At 43.6% G+C, this 22,676-nt stretch overlaps 1 protein-coding gene across 4 annotated transcripts in view; it reads right to left on the reverse strand.

The window, feature by feature from the left end:
* Positions 1–22,676, reverse strand: part of lrrk1 (leucine-rich repeat kinase 1) — a 100,127-nt gene that overhangs the window by 74,876 nt on the left and 2,575 nt on the right. For 2 of the 4 annotated variants that reach the window (XM_072660415.1, XM_072660418.1), the window contains exons 2-3: positions 19,862–20,019; positions 5,362–5,537 (exon numbers count right to left, since the gene is read on the reverse strand). In XM_072660415.1, the coding sequence (XP_072516516.1) occupies positions 5,362–5,537; positions 19,862–19,934 (249 nt within the window). In that variant the 5' untranslated portion in view covers positions 19,935–20,019. Of the gene's footprint in view, positions 1–5,361; positions 5,538–15,246; positions 15,338–19,861; positions 20,020–22,676 lie in introns of those variants that run through there. The other 2 variants (XM_072660416.1, XM_072660417.1) reach the window with 2 other exon arrangements.

Below are 22,676 nucleotides of genomic sequence, written 5' to 3' on the forward strand. Positions count from 1 at the left end.
TCTCTTCTGGCTGGTTTTCCTCTGCGCACCATCAGGCCCCTGCAACTTATCCAGAATGCAGCGGCACGGGTTGGGTCGTCTTCACATGTCCCTAAATTCAGCCATGTCTCTCCACTGCTGCAATCTCTCTTCACTGTAGCTTCCTGTAGCTGCTGCCCAGGTCATCAGATTCAGAACCCTGATGCTGGCCTACAAAGCCAAGACTGGACCAGCCAGCCCCTCTGTACTTGATGGCAATGGTCAAAAGCCGATCTGCACCGAGAGCCCTTCCAGCTTCAAGTACGGCTCGGCTCGACCCGCCATCCCTCAAAATCCGCGGAAGACGAGCGTCCAGACTTTTTTCTGTCCTGCACCGAAGTGGTGGAACGAGCTTCCCCTGGGTGTCCGAACAGCAGAGTCCAACGCTCGCTGTCCTCAAACCCAGACTGAAGACCCTCCTCTTCTGAGAGTACTTGGACGAATAGAGTACTATGGTCACCTTATTGTCTTGTGTTTAGTAGAGTCTAAACTTAGAGGATCTTTGAATTATTAGTCTATTCTAACTAGCTGAGGTTTTTCTTGGGTAAATAGCAAAGCACTTTGTAAGTCGCTCTGGATAAGAGCGTCTGCTAAATGCCATAAATGTAAATGTAAATGTAAAAGCCTCAAAGTAACGGGTTAAAAGCTTCATATTAGTGTAGAAGATGCAGCAATGCATGGGCTTGGAAACAATGCGGATTCGTGAAGTGACTGTGAAAATTTTAGGGAGATATGAAACTTCCCTCTAGTGCAAAATTCCACTGTGGGTAAAAAAAAAAACTGGTCTAGTTTCAGTCCTGTTCTGTTTGCAGGATAAATCTAATAAAGCCACATGCTGATCTCAGCAGACGTTTTCAACCCTAACAAGATTTCAAGTCCTCGCCGTGGAAGAGCATCTTCACGACACGATGCTGCCACCACCATGCTTCACTGTTGGGAGGCACTGCTGCTTGTTGAGAAAAATGGGGAGTGTAGGGTTGCCTCCTCTCTATCTATTAGGCAGCGAGTGACTGGTCAAATCTTGAAGGTGTTGAAGCAGGAGAAATGGACAAGTGTAAGAATGTGAGGCACTTTGACAAGAACCGAACTGTGAGGTTCTAGACAATAACTGGGTCAGAACATCTCCAAAACATCAGACGGGTCTTCCCGGTGTGCAGCGGTCAGCAGTGGACCTAAAGGGGTCATGGGCACCTAAAGATCACCTCACAACTTACAGGACTTCTTACAGCCTCTGCTGCTGACGTCTTGGTCACCTTCTGAGGCCTTGTGTAGTCCAGGCTGCGAACGGTCAGATCTGTTGTGATGGCACAAAAGGGTGACCTGCACAGTATTAGGCAGGTGGTGCCTATATTGTAGGACTGTAGTGAAGGTTTGGATGCTAAACATGCCTTGACTGTCTGACTGAATTTAGGGTATTCTGACTATTCCACTGACCTCCAGTCGCCCCACACTGCTGTGATACAGAGGCTCAGGTGCGGTGGGACACTGATGGCCCGTTAAGCGGCCGTTACAGGACAGCTGTAAAAGCACATGAGCATGTAATTACGGCTGAATGTAACATGACACCGTGATCACAGTCAATGGTCGGACCTCAGCCTGGTCTATAATCCCCTCTTACAGCAACACAAACGCAGGCCCTGTAATGACCTCTGCTGTTTACTGCTCTAGTCAATATATAACTACAGGAACAGGAGGTGTGTGAGGGTTTGCTTTACAGGCTGGATTTAGAAAGTGAAAACACGGCATACTGGAATAAACCAGATTCAGACCAGACCAGTTTTATTACCCACTGACCTCGTTTTGTAGACAGCTGGTTTAGTAATAAACAGAATTATGTATTTTTTTTTAACTCGTCAGCATTTTAATGAACCTTTCCTTTAGTTTAGTCGTATTAATTTAAGCTTTTAACACAAAACATTGATATTTGTACCTAGAAAATGAGAAATTGTACTGTTATTTGAAAGTGCTACAGTATTTGTCTGGATACGTAAAGCATCCAAAGTGATGATCATCCCAATATTATTTTTTTAAAATAATTTGTAATAATTTTTGTAATAATTTTTGTAATATTTGTACCTAGAAAATGAGAAATTTTACTGTTATGTGAAAGTGCTACAGTATTTGTCTGGATAAATAAAGCATCCAAAGTGATGCCAAGTCATCCCAATATTTATTTTTTTCGTAATAATGTGTAATATTTTTTGTAATATTTGTACCTAGAAAATGAGATCTTTACTGTTAATATCTTTAATGGTATCCAATATTTCTTTTCTTTGGTAAAAGAAGTATAAAAGCGATTCATTATATAATATCAAGTGTTAATAAATTAATATCAACATTAATAAAGGTGCTACACAGGTTGAAAAAGTCGATGTAAAGGTTCTTTCCCAGTACGAAGGTTCTTCACATGCTCCTTTATGGAACCTCAACTAGTTCGGCAACAGCATCCCCTAAAGAACCCTTTGTAGCACTTTTAGTTTTAAGTATTAGTATAATCCACTAAACTGAGGGTAAAATGCAGCAACAACAGCAATACCTCATACTCCACGCTACCAAAGGTCGCTCAGAAGCTGAACTGTGAAAAACACTGTTCCACCAAACAGGGCTGTAAACCCGCTACTCCAAATCAGGGCCGTATCTCATCCTGTACTCTGTTTCTGTGTCTGGCATTGTCTGCTTATTGCATAACAGCCGGAGTACTGAGTCTGATGTTTTATAGATCCAGAAATTTCTCAAAAGTCATGACTGACTCTCTTATTACATCATGGGTGTGTTTTTTTGGGGCGTAACGTTCAGTAATAAACCAATTAGCGTATCTCTCGCCGCCGATTCCTTTAAGAGCCAGGTGCGGTCATTCTGACTTTGGCGGGTTGCTATTTCAGTGATGTAAAGCATGGGGGGAGGGGGTATGAGCGTCAAGCTGCACATGCCTGTGTTGACAATTCACTGCCAAGATAGCAACGAACAAACGTCTGACTGCTGATGAACGTCTGCCTAGGCTGTTTTTAGCCAGTGGAGCTCCTACCGTGTTTTCCGTCGCCAAGATTCGTAGCAATACGCCAGAAATGGCATAGGCAAGATATCAAGGCTTTATCCTCTAGACAGGGGTGACTTGAGCCTCAGGTAGCTGTTAGATGTTCTTGGCTACACATCGCTGTCCGTGGGCCGTTGGTTGTTGGGAAACGTGGATGGATCGCTGTCGAGTCCAGCTGCCTCTAACTTCGCTCGATTCAGTCCCGGTTTTGGTCGTTTTACCTGATAAATGCTGCAAAGTGCAAAGTGTTTTGCCACTCAGCCCGACTAAAAGGGGCGTGATCCAGCGGGAATGTGACGTTAGTGTTCCTTCAAGGCCAGCAGACTAGCACACATGCAGACCCTCAAAAACGGCCCCCAGAACCCCGTGTGAAACACACTGCAGTGTGAACCGAGTGATGGCTGACTGTAGCTAACAATAGAGGATGGTTAGTGAGATGTGTGGTACGTACAAGGTGTGGGAAGCTTCTTAGACACTGTGTGTGTGGTGTGTGTTTCTACACAGCAGGGTGTGTGTAAGTGTGTGTGTGTGTGTGTGCCTGCTGCGTTTGAAGTGCTCTTCCAACAGCAGAAAAAAGCACTTCCTCATTCCACAGATAATCTAAAGTGGGCGGCTAAATCCACACGCGGCCGACGCCTCGCCTTTCACTTCTCAGTCTGCAGGTGGAATTTCATGATCTGCGCCGATCCGCTCTCTGGACACTGGTCTAATGCAGTGGACGCGCTTCCTAACAGACGTCTAACTAATCGCCTTGTGCGTAAGTGAAAGCGCTGGACTCTGGCCCTGGAGACCCCCGGCAATACAGTGCTAACAGGGCCTCAGTGTGTGCAGGAGTCAACTGCCCTTTCCTGGCCCTCTCTGGCCTTGGCATATGTAGCAATGCACATAAAACACGGATCAGCCATAACATTAAAACTACCTGCCTAACACCGTATTGCGCAATAACAGCTCTGACTCCTTGAGGCATGGACTTTACAAAACTGGATCTGAAGGTATCCTGTGGTATCAGGCAGCAGATCCTTTAAGAGGTCCTGTAAGTTGTGAGGTGGGTGGGACCTCCATGGGCGTCAATGAGCCTTGAGCTGCCATGACCCCATCGCTGGTTCACCGGTTATCCTTCCATGGAGGACTTTTGGTAGGGCAGTACTGACCACAGCGTACCAGAACGCCCCACAAGACCTGCCTGATGTTTTGGAGATGCTCTGACCCAGAACATCAACCTCTAGAACATCACAGTTGGGTTCTTGTCAAAGTGGCTCAGGTTCTGACGTTCGCCCAATTTCCCCTGACTGTTCGCTCGCTGCCTAATATGTAGATTCAGTCATTCTCCCCGTTTGTTTGCAAACCCCAGCTACATGTATCGAAGGGAGATGGCCGTTTTGGATAGGTCAGTGACAAATGTCCACTGGGCCCAATCATAATGCAGCCACTGTAATCAGCAGACCCTCATCTTCACTGATCAGAGCACTCACAGAACCCTAAGTCTAGTTACAGACCTGAGTGTAAATGTACAAGACGTGTCTCAGGGTTAAGGCTGTAGCCAAGGATCAAAAAACCTTCGTTGCTAAGAGGATTACCTCTGTTAAACGGTGCAGGTGAATGGCCCAGTGACTGACTGTAAGAAAGGTCTACAGGGAGCCATATCAGTCACAGCCATGCTGGCCGTGTGCCGCGTTGTGCTGGTGCCCTTGTGTGGTGCACAAGTCTAAATAATAAGACTGGCACAGAATCGGTTACATAACACTCATCGCTCAGTGCATCTCTAGTTATAATCAATACTAAAGGGGTGCCAAAAATATTGATATATCAAAGTATATCTTTTGATATTATGTTTTAAAATACTGTAACGATTCCTAAAAACACAGTATTGATTATGTATTAATAGCTAATAGCTAATATTGGTGGCAGACCGTGGTCCATTTTGTGTTGTATTTAAACCCCAACCACTAGATGGCAGTATTCCAGTGTTCTGATTGCATAAAAAGTCAAATTTTTGCACATTGTGATGAGTTTCTTAAAATTGTATTTTTACAAAATCACAATATTAATATCTTCTACACTGAATCGTAACCCCTGTATCGTGATCGATAAGTATCGCCAGATCTGGCCAATACTCAGCCCTAATCAATACAAATGATGATGATTAAGATTTCAGATTTCTACATTCCAGAAGGTCTACGTTCCAGCTATCAGCATCAGAACATAAGGTGATGGATGTATCACGCTGTATATCAGCTATGCTGGCGGTACGGGGGCCCAAAAGACCCTAGTTACGCCACAGCAACCAGCCTTAGCATCTCCACCGTTACCTGACCTACCCCGTCTGGCCGGCCCGCGCCGTTCTCCTGGCATGCGATGCGGATCAGCTCTTGCGCCCTGCAGCCTTCGGCGTCCCCGTAGGCCGCCCGGATGTTCTCCAGGGTGGGCGACTGGCCCAAGGGGGCACTGCCACCCGCCGACTGCTTGGCTCCCATCTCCGCGCCGCCTGTAATCGGGGCATAGCAAACAAAGCGCAGGGTTCAGTCAGACGGAGGTGGGTGCTGCATGCTAACGCTAAAGCTAGCGCAGAGCAGTGGGGAAACAAGTCCCAGTTCCAGCAAAGAGAGGGAGCGGCAGAAAATCAGGTCAGCCTCATGAAGAATTCACACGGCTCTCCCCCTGGACTGGTGTGTGCGAGTGTGTGTGAGTGTGTGTGTGTGTGTGTGTGTGTGTGTGTGTGTGTGTGTTTTCTCAAGGAAAAACAACAATTACATACCTACTTACAGTACAACAGTGTAATACATACTGGTCATATTACGTACACTATACGGACAAAAGTATTGGGACACCTTCTCATTCATTGTTTCTCCTGAAATCAAGGCTATTAGAAGAGTTGGACCTGCTTCTGTTGGAGTAACTGTCTCTACTATCCAGAGAAGAAGACTTTCTACTAGATTTTGGAGGAGGAGCATTGCTGTGAGGATTTGATTGCATTCAGCGACAAGAGCATTAATGAGGTCAGGATGTTGGATGATGATCACCACTCCACCTCATCATCCCCATCTACCCAACTCATCCCAAAAGTACTGGATGGAGCTCCACCATCCATCATTCCAGAGAACACAGAGGGCTTCATACCCCTCTAGCCCAAGTCTGCTACTAGACATGGTGCCAATCTGTGTCAGCAAAAAGTGCCACTTTGAATTCATTTGAAGGGGTGTCCACAAACATTTGGACATACAGTGTATATGGTTGTATGTGAAACAAGGGTTAAAGTGTTGGTCATTGGTTCTATATAGAACCTTAAAACTGTTCTAAATAGCACATAAAATAGGTGTGTGTGTATGTATGTGTGTGTGTGTGTGTGTTGGTTGAACAACAGCACAGTAAAGCTGAGCTTTACATCTTAGCAGCGACCGAAGGGCACCAGACCACCGGTTCGTCACTGTAGGGTTGTGGTTGTCCACAGTGAAGACAGAGCAGTAAGAGGAGCTGTGAATAGACACACTTATTGCTCGAGCAGATATTTCCAGTCTCGAGAGCCCTGTAATACGAGTGGGTGGAGAGATGTGAGAGTTTGGCAGGGTAGAGAGACATCAATATAAAAAGCAAAAGTACCGTGAAGTCTGCTGGGTAGTTTGTGACACCAGTAAAATAAAAAAAATCAATGATTATCTCTGTTAAATTGTGTTGTTTACAAATCAGAATCACTGTGGCGACAGCCCTGAGCAGTCTATTCAAGATGAGCAGTTGTCTTTAACAACCGTCTGAACCCTCGGTCAGGTTAGATAGAGTGTATGGCTATACAGAGTTCACCAGGGTTCAATTTTAGGGCCTATTAAACTCATAATGGAGAGTCACACAGTTGTGAGGGTGGAGAACTGAAGTACAGATAGACAGAAGATATATATATATATATATAAACAAAGGCTTGTTTAATACAGACTATTCTTCGTAACTGTTCCTTCAAGGCTGATATATGCAAATGAGCTCTGGGCCTTGTTCAAAATGCAGTCTGGGTCGAAACACTCCTTCAGGTTAATTCAGGGTGAATGGGTGGAGCTAAACTGCTGTATCCAGTATAACAGTTCGATATATGCAAAAGTTTGGACACCTCTGGTCAAATGCCACAGTAGATGTTCAAAGTAAAATTGTGTCAAACTGAATCTCGTAGAAGAATGACCATTATATATATATATATATATATATATACACAGTAGAACCCATTTCCCCATCCTTCTTCAAGGCTTGCTCCAAACCACAGGAGGGCCTCAGCTTCACGCTCCTATCACAAAGCTGCCCCAAACTCCAAAAGCCTGGAGAGTTCGCCCAGGGCGTTGTCCATGCTAGCAAAGTGTAAATAAGTCTACATTTCTGCGCATTTATTTAATATAAAACTAAAAACAAACAAACAAATAAACAAATAAGCAACCCCCCATAAAACATATTTTACCCCTTAAACAGCCTAGAGCCCGCCAGCAGGCCGAAAGTGTTAGTATAAGCTACTATTACCGATGAATAGCCCCACCAGTTTGCACTGAAGTCCCTGTAGTTACTGAGTAATACATCTGTCCAGTGTGTAATAGGCCTTTCTGCACTAAGGGGTTAATGTGCCTTTACTTTTGCATACACCACTTTTAATGATTTATGTTTAATATTGTAATATTGTAATATTGTAATTTTTTAATGGTAGAAATTCAGTAAATAAACAGCAATGATGCTTTAGAATGCCCAGAGGTGTGTCTCTATCACTAACGTGTGCAATTTCACCAGAGATGCCCAAACATTTGCATAAGACTGTATGTAAATGAGCCCAATTTTGTGACATCACAAAAACAATGAACACAAAACTCTGTGGAGCAGTTCTGCATTTGACAGAAGATCAGATCAGAGGACTTGTTCCTCAAGCACAAGGCCACGCATGCACCTCTGATTTTCTACCATCCTAAAGCCACATCCTCATATAAACTGTTTATGCTAGCGCGCGGATAAAGACAGACGACTGGAAAGGCTGCTCCTCTAATTACGACGTTTCCAGACTAACTCAGAGCTATTTGTGGATTCAGTGATGGTTTCCAGTCTAAAATTTAACCTCAGATCAAAAGTATCCTGCTCATTCACTGTTTCGTCCAAACTCACGGATATTAAAAAGAGCTGATCCTGCTTCCCCAACTCATCCCAAAAGTACTGGATGGAGCTCCATCACCATCATTCCAGAGAACACAGTTCCTCCACTGCTCCACGGCTCAATGCTGGGGGGCTTCACACCCCTCTATTAGCCCACACCTGGTGTTATTATTATGCAGCATGGTGCCAATAGCTTCATGTTGCTTGTCTACCCCAGAGAGTCCTATCCTATTGGCCTACTCTGCTGTGCAACTTAAAGTAGCTGAATGCATTCATTAGAAAGGGTGTCCACAAATATTTGGACGTATAGTGTTTGTAGATGTTTTACACTCCAAAAGTGTCTTCACATACCATCTGTCCGACCTGAGACTGATGAAAAACTGCAAATGATGAATGTCCTCATCCCAAACAATCATCTTCCTATAAATACCCGTCTTCAGAAACACACACAACACTAAGAGCTAATGGATTTCACATCGGACCCCATGTTGAACTCGGAGAAGCTAATAACCAAATGTTCTCAGCCTTTAACATCTCAGCAGTGAATAATCCCATGGACGGACTGCGCTGCTGTAAAAGCAAAGCCGCTAACATCTGAAAGGCTGTGAGTGAGAGCCTCAACTCCTGCCTGCTTTTAATATAAGAGGGGCTCGTATGAATAATTGAGGACGCTAAGGCGAGTGATGGGAGAAAGCCTGAGGGAGGGTAACCATTAGACCAGGCGAGGCCTGCGTCAATACTGTCTGCTGCCTTAGGGCTTCAGTGCCGGGACAAGCTGGAAGCACTGAAGGACTCTAGAGCTGCACAATATAAACAAATATACAGATGGTTCTGATCCAATCCGGTGGATTCTGGATCCGATTTTATCAGGTCTGATCCAGTCGTGATCTTTTGCTAATTTGAATGGAAAATGAAAACTAGCCACGTTTCATCTAGACCAGGGGTCACTAACAGGACACTAATCCGGACCCAGACATTGTCCCCCATCACTAGCAATGCCCCCACCACTAGGAGGGTGAAGACTGCCCCACGTCTCCTCCGACACATGTGAATTCAGCCACCCCCTCTTTTCAAACTGCCATTGATGTAGCATCGCTAGGTAGCTTAGCACGGATCCCAGCTCTGATACAACAGCTAAAAGACGCCTGTGCTGACCAACATCGCACACTTTGCCATCAAATCAACCCACCCCTCAGAGAGCAAGGCCAGTTGTGCTCCCTCTGGCTCCGGCTGCTGATGGCAAACCCGGGATTCGAACCAGCGATAGTCCACTGGATCACTCGGTTGAAGAGTTGTTTTTTTCTAGCCCTTACGATACAGATTAGAGGTCCTGGAAACTGAAAATATCACATGTGATGCGTTATGATTGAGGCAAGTTAAGTCACATGTCGGCTCTGAAAAAGAGAAAAGTGGAGCGAACTCCGGGCTTTTAATCCAGAACGGACACCTATGGGCAGTTCAGTCCTAACCCAGTATAGCTCATATAATCTGTCCAGTTCAGTTAAAGACAGTAAATACTGCTGGAATTGAATTGCATTTGTAAATGTAATTAAACTTACATTACTTCGTAATTTAATTGGACCAGTCAGTTGTTGACTTTATAAAATGTGGATGGAACTACTAGGCTTCTTCAAGTTACAGGATATGGCCCTGAAACGTAATGCGAGTGGACCTTACGTCTAACTGGACCTTACAGAGTTTTTATTAACCCTTTAATGCAGCAAGGATTTTTACACACCAAGGCTTATCACTCCTCTGTACAAACTGGTGTTTTTTTCTTTTGATAATAGAAGCTTGTAATAACACTTTCGGCCCACCAGGGGATCTGAGACCCCGATCTAGACGTTTACACTCTGAGAGTACATGACATGACAAAAGGTGTGCCGCCACCACCGGAGGAATGTCAGAAACAGACCTGGTGGAGAACCATAAACAATGACACACCACACCACGCCCCTCATCCGGTGATGGAGTGGGCCGAGGATTGAGGGAAGTGTGGGACCGTGTTGGGAAATAAGTGGCGAGCAATCCAACATCGTCAAAAGCCCCGCCGCTATTGGTGGTCGGGTCGTGATGATTTCATGCTGACTTCAGTTTCTCACTACTTTCTGAAAAAAAAAAATCACGCAGAACCAACCAATAGAAACCACCTCCACGCCGCTCAACCGGTGATGGAGTGGGCCGAGAAGTGAGGAAGTTCAGGTTATGTCATAGCTACACATTTGCTAGATTCAGACCTCATTGGGGGGGGCAGTTCTTGAAGTTGATGAAGGAGGAAAAATGGACAAGAGTAAGAATCTGAGACACTTTGACAAGAACCGAACTGACTCGGACTAGACTCTTCATGGGTGTTCTCGGTATGCAGTACTACCAAAAGTGCGCTAAGAAAGGGTCAGGCCATGGGACACGGCTATGAGTACCCAAGGCTCAGTGATGCACATGGAGGCCCCACCTCACAACTTACAGAACCTCCTCAAGATCAGGCAGGTGGTGTTAATGTTATGGCTGATCGGAACCACTTTATACCCCCATGTTTGATTTTTTTTTTTTTTTACATAATGTGAATCTGGCTGTCGTTCTTTGGATTGTACCAGAAGTCATATAGAAATGAATAGAAATGCTCCAAAATGCCATTTTGAAGGTTTTGCATGCCATTATATTAATTTAATTCATTGCCAATATATTGCCAAAGGTCCATCTTTTTTTTTCAATAATTCAAAATTACTTACAAAATATTTCAAATTTTCATGAATGAAAATGAAAAAATTGAGAGTAAGTCATTATACAGTACTAATTTTTCGATCGAATGATCGAAATCTGCTGCAGAGCCTTTCAAAGTTCTAATATCTAATAGAGCGAAGAGAGAAATCCACCCTGTCTGGTAATAACTCACTGAATATACCAAGATTCGTCTGATCAAAAGTCACAGAATACAGAATAATTAAACAGCTAATAATAATAAAGTCTAATAATAATAAAGTCTAATAGAAAATATTTAGTATTATCCGACAGTGGAAAATCCTGGGCTCACCGTCATACATTAAAGCAGCTGAAATCTCATTACGTATCCTTCAGTCTGTCTCTGAAGGATAAACGTCATGTACGAGTCGTTTCAGCTGTGACACTGTAATACGATTAAAGGGCTTAAGCAGCTGATTCAGTGTCCAGTCCCTCAGAAAGAGTAGAGTGAAATATAAGTGGTGTAATACTGTAAAAAAAAACATTAGCAAAATATAAATAATATTATTATTATTATTATTATTAAACAAAACCCATCGATTAATGAAGGGAGTAACAATTCCAATGCACCGCTGAGCTTTAAACAGGGCCCTGAAGTGTAAAACTGGTGGAAACCACAGTCAACAACGAACACTGGGCAAGAGGGGTGGGGCTTAGGCTATGGACCCACATGTAAACATTTCAAACGATTTTAATAAATCAGTTATAAAATCTAGGGGTTATGATCCGAGGATCGCTGGTTCGAATCCCAGGTCGAGCTGCTTGCCATCAGCAGCCGGAGCCAGAGGAAGCACAACTGGCCTTGCTCTCTTAGAAGGGGTGGGCTGATGGCTCGTCCTCCCTACAGCCCTGTTGACAGTGTGATGTTGGTCAGCACAGGCGTCTGCTAGCTGGGGAGCTGTGGAGCTGGGTCTTTCCTCCGAGAGTGCTAGGCTACCTAGCAATGCTGCATTAGAGGCAGTTGGATAAGAGGTGGTGGCTGAATTCACATGTGTCAGAGAAAATGGGCTAGTCCTCACCCTCCTAGTGTTGGGGGCATTGCTAGTGATCACATGAATGGGGATTGGGTAACTGGCCTTCCAAATTGGGGTAAAATTATAAATAAATTATAAAACATTTATTAGAAAAATATATAAATAAATTAAATTAAATACATAAAAATTATAAATGAAAAATATGGTAAAATAAGATATTACATATGACATGCTATAATTTATATTACAAAATATAATAATATAAACAAAAAAAAACATTGTGATTTCTGGGGTTTATTTTAACTAAAGCTCTGTAGAATTGTTAATACTAATTTTTTTACTATATTGATCCATTTACTTAATTTAAGGAGCTGGGTTAGGGTTAGTCATTGACGGATTCACACACACAAAGACACCATGACTTTGCCTTGGAGAGCCGGTATGAGCCATCATTCTATTTTCAGCATTTCTTGGCTCTAAATTCACTTTCACTCTGACTGAGGTCTAAGAAAGTCCCTCTTTTTCTCGAGGTCTTGCCGGGCTTACACCAGTGAAAGCTGTGCTACACTCTCAAAAATGAAGGTGCTACAAACGGTTCTTAGAGCGATGCCATAGAAGAGCCACTTTAACCCTAACCCCAACCTAACCCCAACCTAACCCTAACCCCAACCTAACCCCAATCTAACCCTAACCCTAACCCCAACCTAACCCTAACCCAAACCTAACCCCAATCTAACACTAACCCCAACCTAACCCCAACCTAACCCTAACCCTAACCCCAACCTAACCCTAACCCCAACCTAACCCCAATCTAACCCTAACCCTAACCCCAACCTAACCCTAACCCAAACCTAACCCCAATCTAACACTAACCCCAACCTAACCCCAACCTAAACCCAATCTAACCCTAACCCCAACCTAACCCCAACCTAACCCTAACCCCAACCTAACCCCAATCTAACCCTAACCTAACCCCAACCTAACCCCAACCTAACCCTAACCCCAACCTAACCCCAATCTAACCCTAACCCTAACCCCAACCTAACCCTAACCCAAACCTAACCCCAATCTAACACTAACCCCAACCTAACCCCAACCTAAACCCAATCTAACCCTAACCCCAACCTAACCCCAACCTAACCCCAACCTAACCCTAACCCCAACCTAACCCCAATCTAACCCTAACCCTAACCCCAACCTAACCCCAACCTAACCCTAACCCCAACCTAACCCCAATCTAACCCTAACCCTAACCCCAACCTAACCCTAACCCCAACCTAACCCCAATCTAACCCTAACCCCAACCTAACCCCAATCTAACACTAACCCCAACCTAACCCTAACCCCAACCTAAACCCAATCTAACCCTAACCCCAACCTAAACCCAATCTAACCCTAACCCCAACCTAACCCCAACCTAACCCCAATCTAACCCTAACCCCAACCTAACCCCAACCTAACCCTAAGCCTAACCCTAACCCTAACCTAACCCTAACCCTAACCCCAACCTAACCCTAACCCCAACCTAACCCTAACCTAACCCCAACCTAACCCTAACCCCAACCTAACCTAACCCCAACCTAACCCTAACCTAACCCCAACCTAACCCTAACCCCAATCTAACCCTAACCCCAACCTAACCCTAACCTAACCCCAACCTAACCCTAACCTAACCCTAACCCCAACCTAACCCTAACCCCAACCTAACCCTAACCTAACCCTAACCCCAACCTAACCCTAACCCCAACCTAACCCTAACCTAACCCCAACCTAACCCTAACCTAACCCTAACTCTTACCCTATCCCAACCCTAACCTAACCCTGATCCTAACCCTGATCCAAACCCCAATCCTATCCCTAACCTAACCCTGATCCCAACACCAATCCTAACCCTAACTCTAACCCAACCCTAACTCTAACCCCAACCTAACTCTAACTCCAACCCTAACCCTAACCTAATCCTAACCTAACCCTAACCTAACACTAACCTAACACTAAACCTAACCTAACCCTAACCTAACCCTAACTCTAACCCTAACTCTAACCTAACCCTAAACCTATCCCTAACTCTAACCCTAACCTAACCCTAACTCTAACCTAACACTAAACCTAACCCTAACCCTAACCCTAACCTAACCCAACCCTAACCTAACCTAACCCAATCCAACCCAACCCAACCCAACCCAACCCTAACCTAATCCTAACCTAACCCAACCCTGATCCTAATCCCAATCCTAACCCTAACCCTAACCTTAACTTAATCCTAACTCTAACCTAACCCTAATCCTTAAAAGTGGATACTTTTTCCAGGTCCCATATAAAATATTTATGTAAAAGAGATGAGAGTGTGAGAAACCTCTAAACTGGTCAAGACTTTTTTAAACCTTTAAAAGGTTCTTCACACATACATCTCTTCTTCATGCAACCGAAAGTGGTTCTTCTATGGCATCACTCAAAGAACCACCTGTAGCACCTTTATTTTTTGGAGCGTGCAGGAGTCAATCTATAAAGGTAAAGAGTTCAGAGAGAGTGGGCAACAACTCTAAACGACCTGCAGTGAAAGGCCTGAACCTGGGGACCAGAAGCTAGAACGCCTAAATCAGAGGCCCTTAACTGACGAGGTAGAACATACGGATAGTTTATAGAGATATTAGAGATGAGTAGGTGCGAGGCCATGCAGGGCTGAGGCTGGCTTGTTGAAGAGTGTCAAGAGTCTAATCACTCTTCCTGCCATCTCTCGTGTCGGGAGCATTGCATGGGATGGGGGGAGAGTACTGGCGAGTGGGTTGGGTTAATGGCTAAAATTGGGGAGGACATCTGGGTGCAAATTAACAAAAATAAAATAATTATTATTATTGTTGTTATTAAAGTCTTACATATATCAATTTTTGCCATTGTTTACTTTTTGACATAAAATTAATCTGACAGTTGTTATTTATATTGTCTTACAATTTTATGACACATGGACCAATAGAAATGCTCCAAAATGTCTTGGAATAAACTATTTTTACATTGACTTTCATTGAAAGTTAGGAGGGTTTTTTCCTTCTCCTGTAAAGTTGATATTTTGGAAACCAAAACCAAGTGACCGCCTAGTGAAGAGCCCTGTTTCACTGAAGTTCTCCTAATGAAGATGCCTTTAATAAGTCAATCATATCTATAGGTAGGTGTATACTCATATAATTCTCTTAAAACAGCCTCATAATTCAAGATCTTCCATATAACACCTGCATTTCAGACTCTTTCGCTTGCCAAAGCAAGTCAAAGCCCCCAGACAACTGGAACACGTCCATCCGGTGCAGCATGTAAACTGACCCCTATCTCCTTTGTCTACCTCTTTTGTCCATACATGTGGAGGCGGCTGTTCCCACATACCTTCTCATGCTTCAGGAGAACATCCGAGCATCGTTTAACACCCTTAACATCCACCAGACAAAAGCATCGTCCTCCTCCACCTCCTCCAGCTCCCACGGCTTGCCTGAGGGGTCTCTCCGGTCGCTCCAGCGTTCGCACTACCTTGCGTTCAGGTCTGTTAGCGTAGGAAGGATGCTAGTGCGCTCTGTTTCCAGACTCTGCTCCCTCCTCCTTCCTGACCAGCACTGCTAGCCTTCCACCCTCCACCCCCCACCCAGAAAGCGCTGAAATCCAACCCTCCCTGGCCAGCTCCCAGTGGGCTGCTCTGCAGAAACCTAGCCCCTGTCCCTCTCCGGATGACTCCAGGCATACTCCCTCATTCTGCTCTGCCACAGAAGCCCAGCTCTCCCAGATTAGCGCAGCTCAACCAGATTAGAGCCCTGGAACGCGTTAGCCCGGCTGCCGCTCAGACACACAAGCAAACACACACATACACACACGCATGCGACATAGTGGAGACGTGACAGGACTGAGACATCAGGAGAGGATGTGTGCCTCACCGGTCTACCATTGCTGCAGGGAAGCGCACACACTCATTTTTCAACACACGATCAAGCAAATTCACACACACACACACACACACACACACACACACACACACACACACACAGAAGCCCTGATGTTAGTGAAACCGCTGCTGGTGATGCTGAGATAGCAGGATGAAACAATAGCCTGTGCAGAAATTTCACCTTTACAGAGTCACTGACTGCCTCCACTGCTTGTTTTCCAGCCGGACTGCAAGTGCTCAGGCACCCTTTACATGATGCATCTAGTAAAATTCAGATTTAAGAAGCTAGGATACACCATTCACGCATGACAATAGCTGTACTTATACGTCTTTAGTAAGTCTTCACTAATCTCCATTTTTGTCTATTGGTCCATTCATCAATTTTATAATGAATAAACCAATAGAAAAGCTCCAAAATGACGTCTTTTAAAAGTTAAAGCAACAGGAAGTAACAATTCTTCTGCAAAACAGAAGCTTCAGAGTCAGGCGGATGCTCCAGCGAAAACGGCGCCTCCGTCATTCCCACTCCGGGCCGGAACGCCGCTGCTCCTGCACTATGGAGCTTTGGTGGTGGAGCTGCGGGAGGAGAACCTCTCTCCAACCCGAGTCATATTAGTGTAAAATCCTGTAGTATTACTCCACTGCCTCAGCCCACATGTTTCTCTACCTTCTGCATGACTCAGCTTGTCCAGTAATGCACGTGTACAGCTGTCCAGGAGGGGGTCATGGTTGTGACATCCCTAATACTACATTACATTTGTTGTTTGTGTGCTTGTTTGTTTGTTTTTTTGTTACTTGTTGAATATTTCCTCACAACAAACAAACATTTTTCTTTCCGTTCCCCATTTTTCAACATCAAAGAGAAAAGCAGAACATACGGTATATTTAACAGGAGAATTACACAGAAGCCTCTGGAAGCCTTTCGTAGAGCACTCCCACACCCGTCGCCGATTCTCCTTCAAATGCTTATGTAGGAGGAAGAGAAGCTTAGGGTTTTTCTCCATGCATTGGTCCATAAACTGCTAATTCAGGCTGGTGGGCGGGTTTTATTGATAACAGGTGGGATGAACTGCAGCTGAAACCCAGAGTCCCTTATATATAAACATTACATTTTCCTAAAATTAAATTAAAAAGAAATTTTATACATGTAGTATATTTCTGTTTTTTATCAGCGTACCCACACTAGTACCTAAATGCCTTTCATTTAGGGCTGGGCAATATGGTAAAAATACAATATCACAATATTTACAGACGTTTTTCACAATATTTGTCACGATACGAATAATCAGAGACTAAATACATCAGTTGGGACAGATTCTTAAAAACTGCTATTCAATACAAATTATTATTCAGATTATTCTAAACATAAGGCACTAACAATATCCTCAATATGCTAATGCTACTGTGTATCACGATTAAATTTATCACGATACGATAAAAAAAAACAACGCAAAAGCAGTGCTTTTACTTTACGGGCTGTGAAAAAAATTACTATTATCCATGCAGTGACTTTCCATGTGTGCTGTACATTTAACAGAATTCCTTAAAAAGAAGTCATATTTGACTTCCACTGTATTCTAAAGCAGAGGTTCCCAACACTAGAGAACCTGAAGAACCCAATGCTCCAGCTAATCTGCTAATTACCAATGACCATCCTGAGCTGAAGGTGGCGTGTCAGAGCAAGACACCACTGGGCTGTGTAGGGCATGGGCTTCTGCAGGCCCAGGGTTGGGCACTACTGTAGCAGTACAGTATAGGAGGCTAATATTATATTCAGCTTAAGCACAAACTGGAAGCTTCGGGGTTTATGTTATCTGGCTAACTGAGATATCTGGCTAACTGGCTATCTGGCTAACCCACACAGGGCTCCCACTCCTTTCAGGAAAATATTCTCCAGGACATTTTTCATGTCTAACAAACACAACAGCAGATATACAATACACACAATACGGACAAAAGTATTGGGACACCTGGTCATTCATTGCTCAAAGGTATTAAATAAGAGCTGATCCTGCAAGACTTTCTACTAGATTTTGGAGGAGGAGCATTGCTGTGAGGGTCTGATTGCATTCAGATTGGAACGTTAAGATGATGGATGACAACTCCACTACTGCTCTACAGCTTAATGCTGGGGGGTTATGCCAGGCCCAGGGTTGGGCACCGCTATAATAGTACTGTATATGAGGCTAATATTATATATTCAGCTTAAGCACAAACAGGAACAGACCGGGTCCGTTATCGACATGTATTTAGAGCTTGGGTGCGTTTCACTTCTTTTTTCTATATTTAAGCTGCAGACGCTGAGGTTCCTCGAACCGTAAACCACCCAGATGTTTCTTTTCAGAGCAAAAGCAGCCATTCATTCTTCAGCTACAGTGTTCACAGCTGATATTCTCACATGATAAGGTTCACAGTCCTGTATTTCACACCTCTTAGCGTGCCCTCAACTCAACACACTCCACCAAAACACATCAAGCAAGTAGGGCAGCCCGCGCTAAGGCCTGGACCTGCTGGAGATGTGGGTGAGAAGCATAACAGCAGACATAACTTCATCAAAAACACCAACAAAAACAGCTCTGACCACTAGCGTGGACTCCACAAGACGTCTGAAGGTGTCCTGCTGTGCTATCTGGCACCAAGTTCTGTAAGTTGTGAGGTGGGGCCTACATGAGCCTTGGGAGCCCGCAACCCGGTCGCCTGTTGGTCGCTTGTCAACACAAGTTGTTCTTCCTTGAAGAACTTTTGGTAGATACTGACCACTGCATTCTGAGGACACTGCACGAGACCTGCCTGATGTTTTAGAGAAGTTCTGAGCCATTCATCTATCTAGAACATCATAGTCTGGTTCTGGTCAAAGTGTCTCAGATTTTTAATCACCTTCAAGATCTCCAAACAATTCCCCAAAAGTCATCAGGGAGGTATTTCACAGGGCTGATTTCTAATTTAGCCAGATAACCTATGTCCAGTGTCTGTCCTGTCCAATATAAGAAAAGCTGAGGGACATGCCTACTGGGCAGTCCTCGGCTTTGGGTCAAAAACAACTAAACTAAGCAACAAGAGACTCTTAACTGAGGACGTCTCACCCACACAGGGCTCCCACTCCTTTTAGGAAAATATTCTCCTGGACATTTTTCATGTCTAACAAACACAACAGCATATATACAATACACACGATAGGGACAAAAGTATTGGGACACCTGGTCATTCATTGCTTCTTGTGAAATCAAGGGTATTAAATAAGAGCTGATCCTGCTTTTGTTGGAGTAACTGTCTCTACTGTCCAGGGAAGAAGGATTTCTACTTGATTTTGGAGGAGGAGCATTGCTGTGAGGATCTGATTGCATTCAGATTGGAGCGTTAAGATGATGGATGACAAATCCACTACAACTCATCCTGAAAGCAGTCGGTTCCACAGTTCCACTGCTCTACAGCTCAACGCTGGAGGGCTTTATGCCCCTCTAGTCCAAGCCGGGTATTAGGCAAAATTCTTGTATCTCCAATATTTCCGTTTTTTGTTACTTTCTGACATAATGTGAATCTGGCAGTTGTTCTTTACACATTATCTGACCCTATGATGTTCTGACTCTCCTCCCTGACCAATCAGCTCCCAAATCTTTTACAACACTGCAGTCTGATCACTTCCTGTGTGTGTGTGTGTGTGTAGTGTACACACTCTGGACTGGTATCTGTGGTTGTTGGTGTACTGGTGTGTAATAACTGGTTTATAGTGGGTGAATGTGCTGTGTGTGTGAATGGGGTTTCTATAGCGTGTGTGTGTGTGCTTGTGTGTTAGCATTAGCGTTAGCCTCCACGCGGTTCTGAATGTGTTCTTCAGTGCCGGTTTAATAACAGAGAAAGGTGAGCGAGCGGGTGTCCGGTTCTCCCGCTGGTAAAACGGTCAGAGCGTTACAGTGAGAGTATTATAAAGGGTCAGATATTATGGTCATGTTCCACTGAATCTGCCAGTTGTTCTTTGCTTGTTATCTGACCCTACAGCACCAAAGCACATCAAATCCAATCAATCAAAGCCATTAACGCCAGTTATTTATAGACGACAGCAAAACTCACCATCTTGCTCGGCAGGGCTGCAGGCAGGCTGTGCTTCAGAGTCTTCAGCATCTCCAACATTCCAGTACGACATGTTCCCGCAATGAAGACCGCATCTCAGACTGACCAGGTCATGCTAGCTTAGTCCAGGGACACCAACAGCGCTGCTATTCGTTCATCTGAAAAAGAGACAACAAACAGAAGGAAGAGGCCTTAGAGAGCAGACTAGAGCCGGTCGAGCTGGTGGTGTTATCTCAGGCTTCATCATCGCATTATCTCGGCACTTTAGGTAGTGTCAAAGGTTCTGCTGGCTTTCTGCAGGAAATAGACAGTCAGCAGACCAGCAGCCGGGCCAGATAAAGATCACAACACAGTGCAGGTCAGATCAATGGAAAAGTATCATCAGTTTAATTTGATCATTTCCCTTCTAACAATGATGTAGTTATCTCACAGCTGGGTGAAAGCAGGACTGCGGGGTTGCCTGACAGAAGAATGACTAGTATTGGGAATATACTGTTAAACCCTGCGACTGCACTGTAACCTGAAATGAGGGATCCCAAATCCGCCCCAAAATCTGATCTGGGATTATTAATGCAGAGTTTTAGCCGATACTGGTCCGATCTGTGTGTGTATAAATAATAATCCAGCCCCACCGTTTAGATCAGACGAGCTGCTGATTAATCCGTTCTGTACAATCCGATTATTTTTAGTATCAGTTTCTATAATCAGAAATTCTGGACTGATTGATTTAGTTGCTTAAAATTACTGTTTTATAGTGTTTCATTTTAGGGATGCACCAATCCGGCTTTTTCAGTTCCGATACTGATACATAAACTTTGCATATCGGTCGATACCCAATACCGATCCGATACCATTGCGGTATTAATAAACCGTATACCTCACCATGTAAATGTACTAAATTGCTATTAATTTGTCACTAAAATAAATAATTGTGCAGGACCTGGACAAACCATTCAAATTAAAAAAGGAGTCAAACATCTTAAAATATATTAAAATGAATAAACTGTATCAGCCGAAACTGAAAATAAGTAGCTTCACTTTGTCAAACTCACAAACAGTAATTATTCTTATTTTTAATATTTAGCGTAATTCATAATAAAATCTAGCAGCTGAACCTGAGAATAAATAAGTAACTTGGTCAAACATACAAGCAGCAAACAAAAATGCCACCAGAACAAGTGGCAACCCTATGTGTGTGTGTGTGTGTGTGTGTGTGTGTGTTAGCATTAGCGTTGGCCTCCAATCAGTTCTGAATGGGTTCTTCAGTGCTGGTTTAAAAACAGAAAAAGAGAAATGAAACTTTCATTAAACCATTTATGTGTGTATATATATATATATATATATATATATATATATATATATATATATGCATATTTAATGTATATTTAATGGAAATATATCAGGCCAAATACTATTAAGTTTTAATAGTTTGAGTATACGCTTGTAAATAATTTCTAATAAAATATTTTCTGAAGAGAAGCTGTACTCGTGATTGATAGACTAATAACTCATAAAATAATAATAAATAAATAATAAATCTCAGAAAAGCAGGAAGGCTTCATACTGATGTTGGGATTATTCAATATAAAATAATTTGCTGTACAAACCTTCTGCATTACTGTTTCTGTATCACTGATTATTCACACCTGAGGTTCTCTTGTATAGGCAATTAAGAAATACTATCAGACTCCTTATAGGCATTTAAAACCTTTATAACATCATTTATAACACCTCTGATCTTACTCTCAGACTCTCTAAAAGGCTAAATACTGAAAGTTGTGAATTAAGACTTTTGATTCGATTACACTCAAACAAGAGTATTCTGTCAATTTCTATAAGAGATATAACAGCACCTTCACCAAACCACAGTAGAAGTCTCTTTTAGTGTTTACTGTAAACACTGCTCCAGTGTCTTCAATCTGGACCCACATCATTCCCTTTATCCCCTTAAGTAATGTAATAAGACTATCTGCCCATTCAGCCCAAACTGCATGCCACTAGGTGGCGCACGTCTAAATTAACGGCACGCCTTGGAACTGCTGGCTCTCCGGCAATGCGGATGTATGCATCTCGCCAGCTGAGCAATAATGTCCGTTACTGGTGTCTTGAGGACACAAGATTGCGCTCTGAACAGATTTACATTAAAATAGCCGATAGCTGATCCATTAAAATATACCTGGTCCCACTAGATCCCTACTTGCAATATAACAATCCTCCTTATCTGATCAGTAAATTACTGATATCAGAAGAAACACTAATAATAACACTCCTACAGAAAGTGGTGGTGGTTCTCCATCACTGTGTTCATCATTAGAACATCTCCAAAGTTCTCCTCTCTCATGGAGTCTAGTATTATTTAGAGTTCTCCTCAGATCAACACCTGGTTTGGTGGTAAATCAGGGCTTAATGATGGTAAATCAGGTGAGCTGCTGCTGCTGCTGCTGCTGCTGATGATGATGATGATGATGGAGTTGAACACATCCTCCACGCTGTCCTGGCTGGTCCAGGAGAACCCTGGAGGAACCGAGCTCTGTTCTTCAGACTAGCTCACCAACAAGATCTCACTACCTTCTTTCTTCAGAATGAGAAGCTCTTGTTTCTCCTTTTTTACTGGATTTATGTTCACCTGCTGTATCTGTTCTGAGGAGATCTGGAGACTGTAAATGATCTTGAATAAAGTGATTAAGTGTCTAAAGCCTTTGTACTGGACCCATAAACATCACCACCATGCCAGTCTGGGCCCCCAACAAAGGCCTTCCCAGTGCTGGAGCAACCATGCAGGCTTACAGACATGACTCATTTTCCCTTGGCCTGG

This window comes from Salminus brasiliensis, chromosome 17 (assembly GCF_030463535.1).
Source record: "Salminus brasiliensis chromosome 17, fSalBra1.hap2, whole genome shotgun sequence".
NCBI lineage: Eukaryota > Metazoa > Chordata > Actinopteri > Characiformes > Bryconidae > Salminus > Salminus brasiliensis.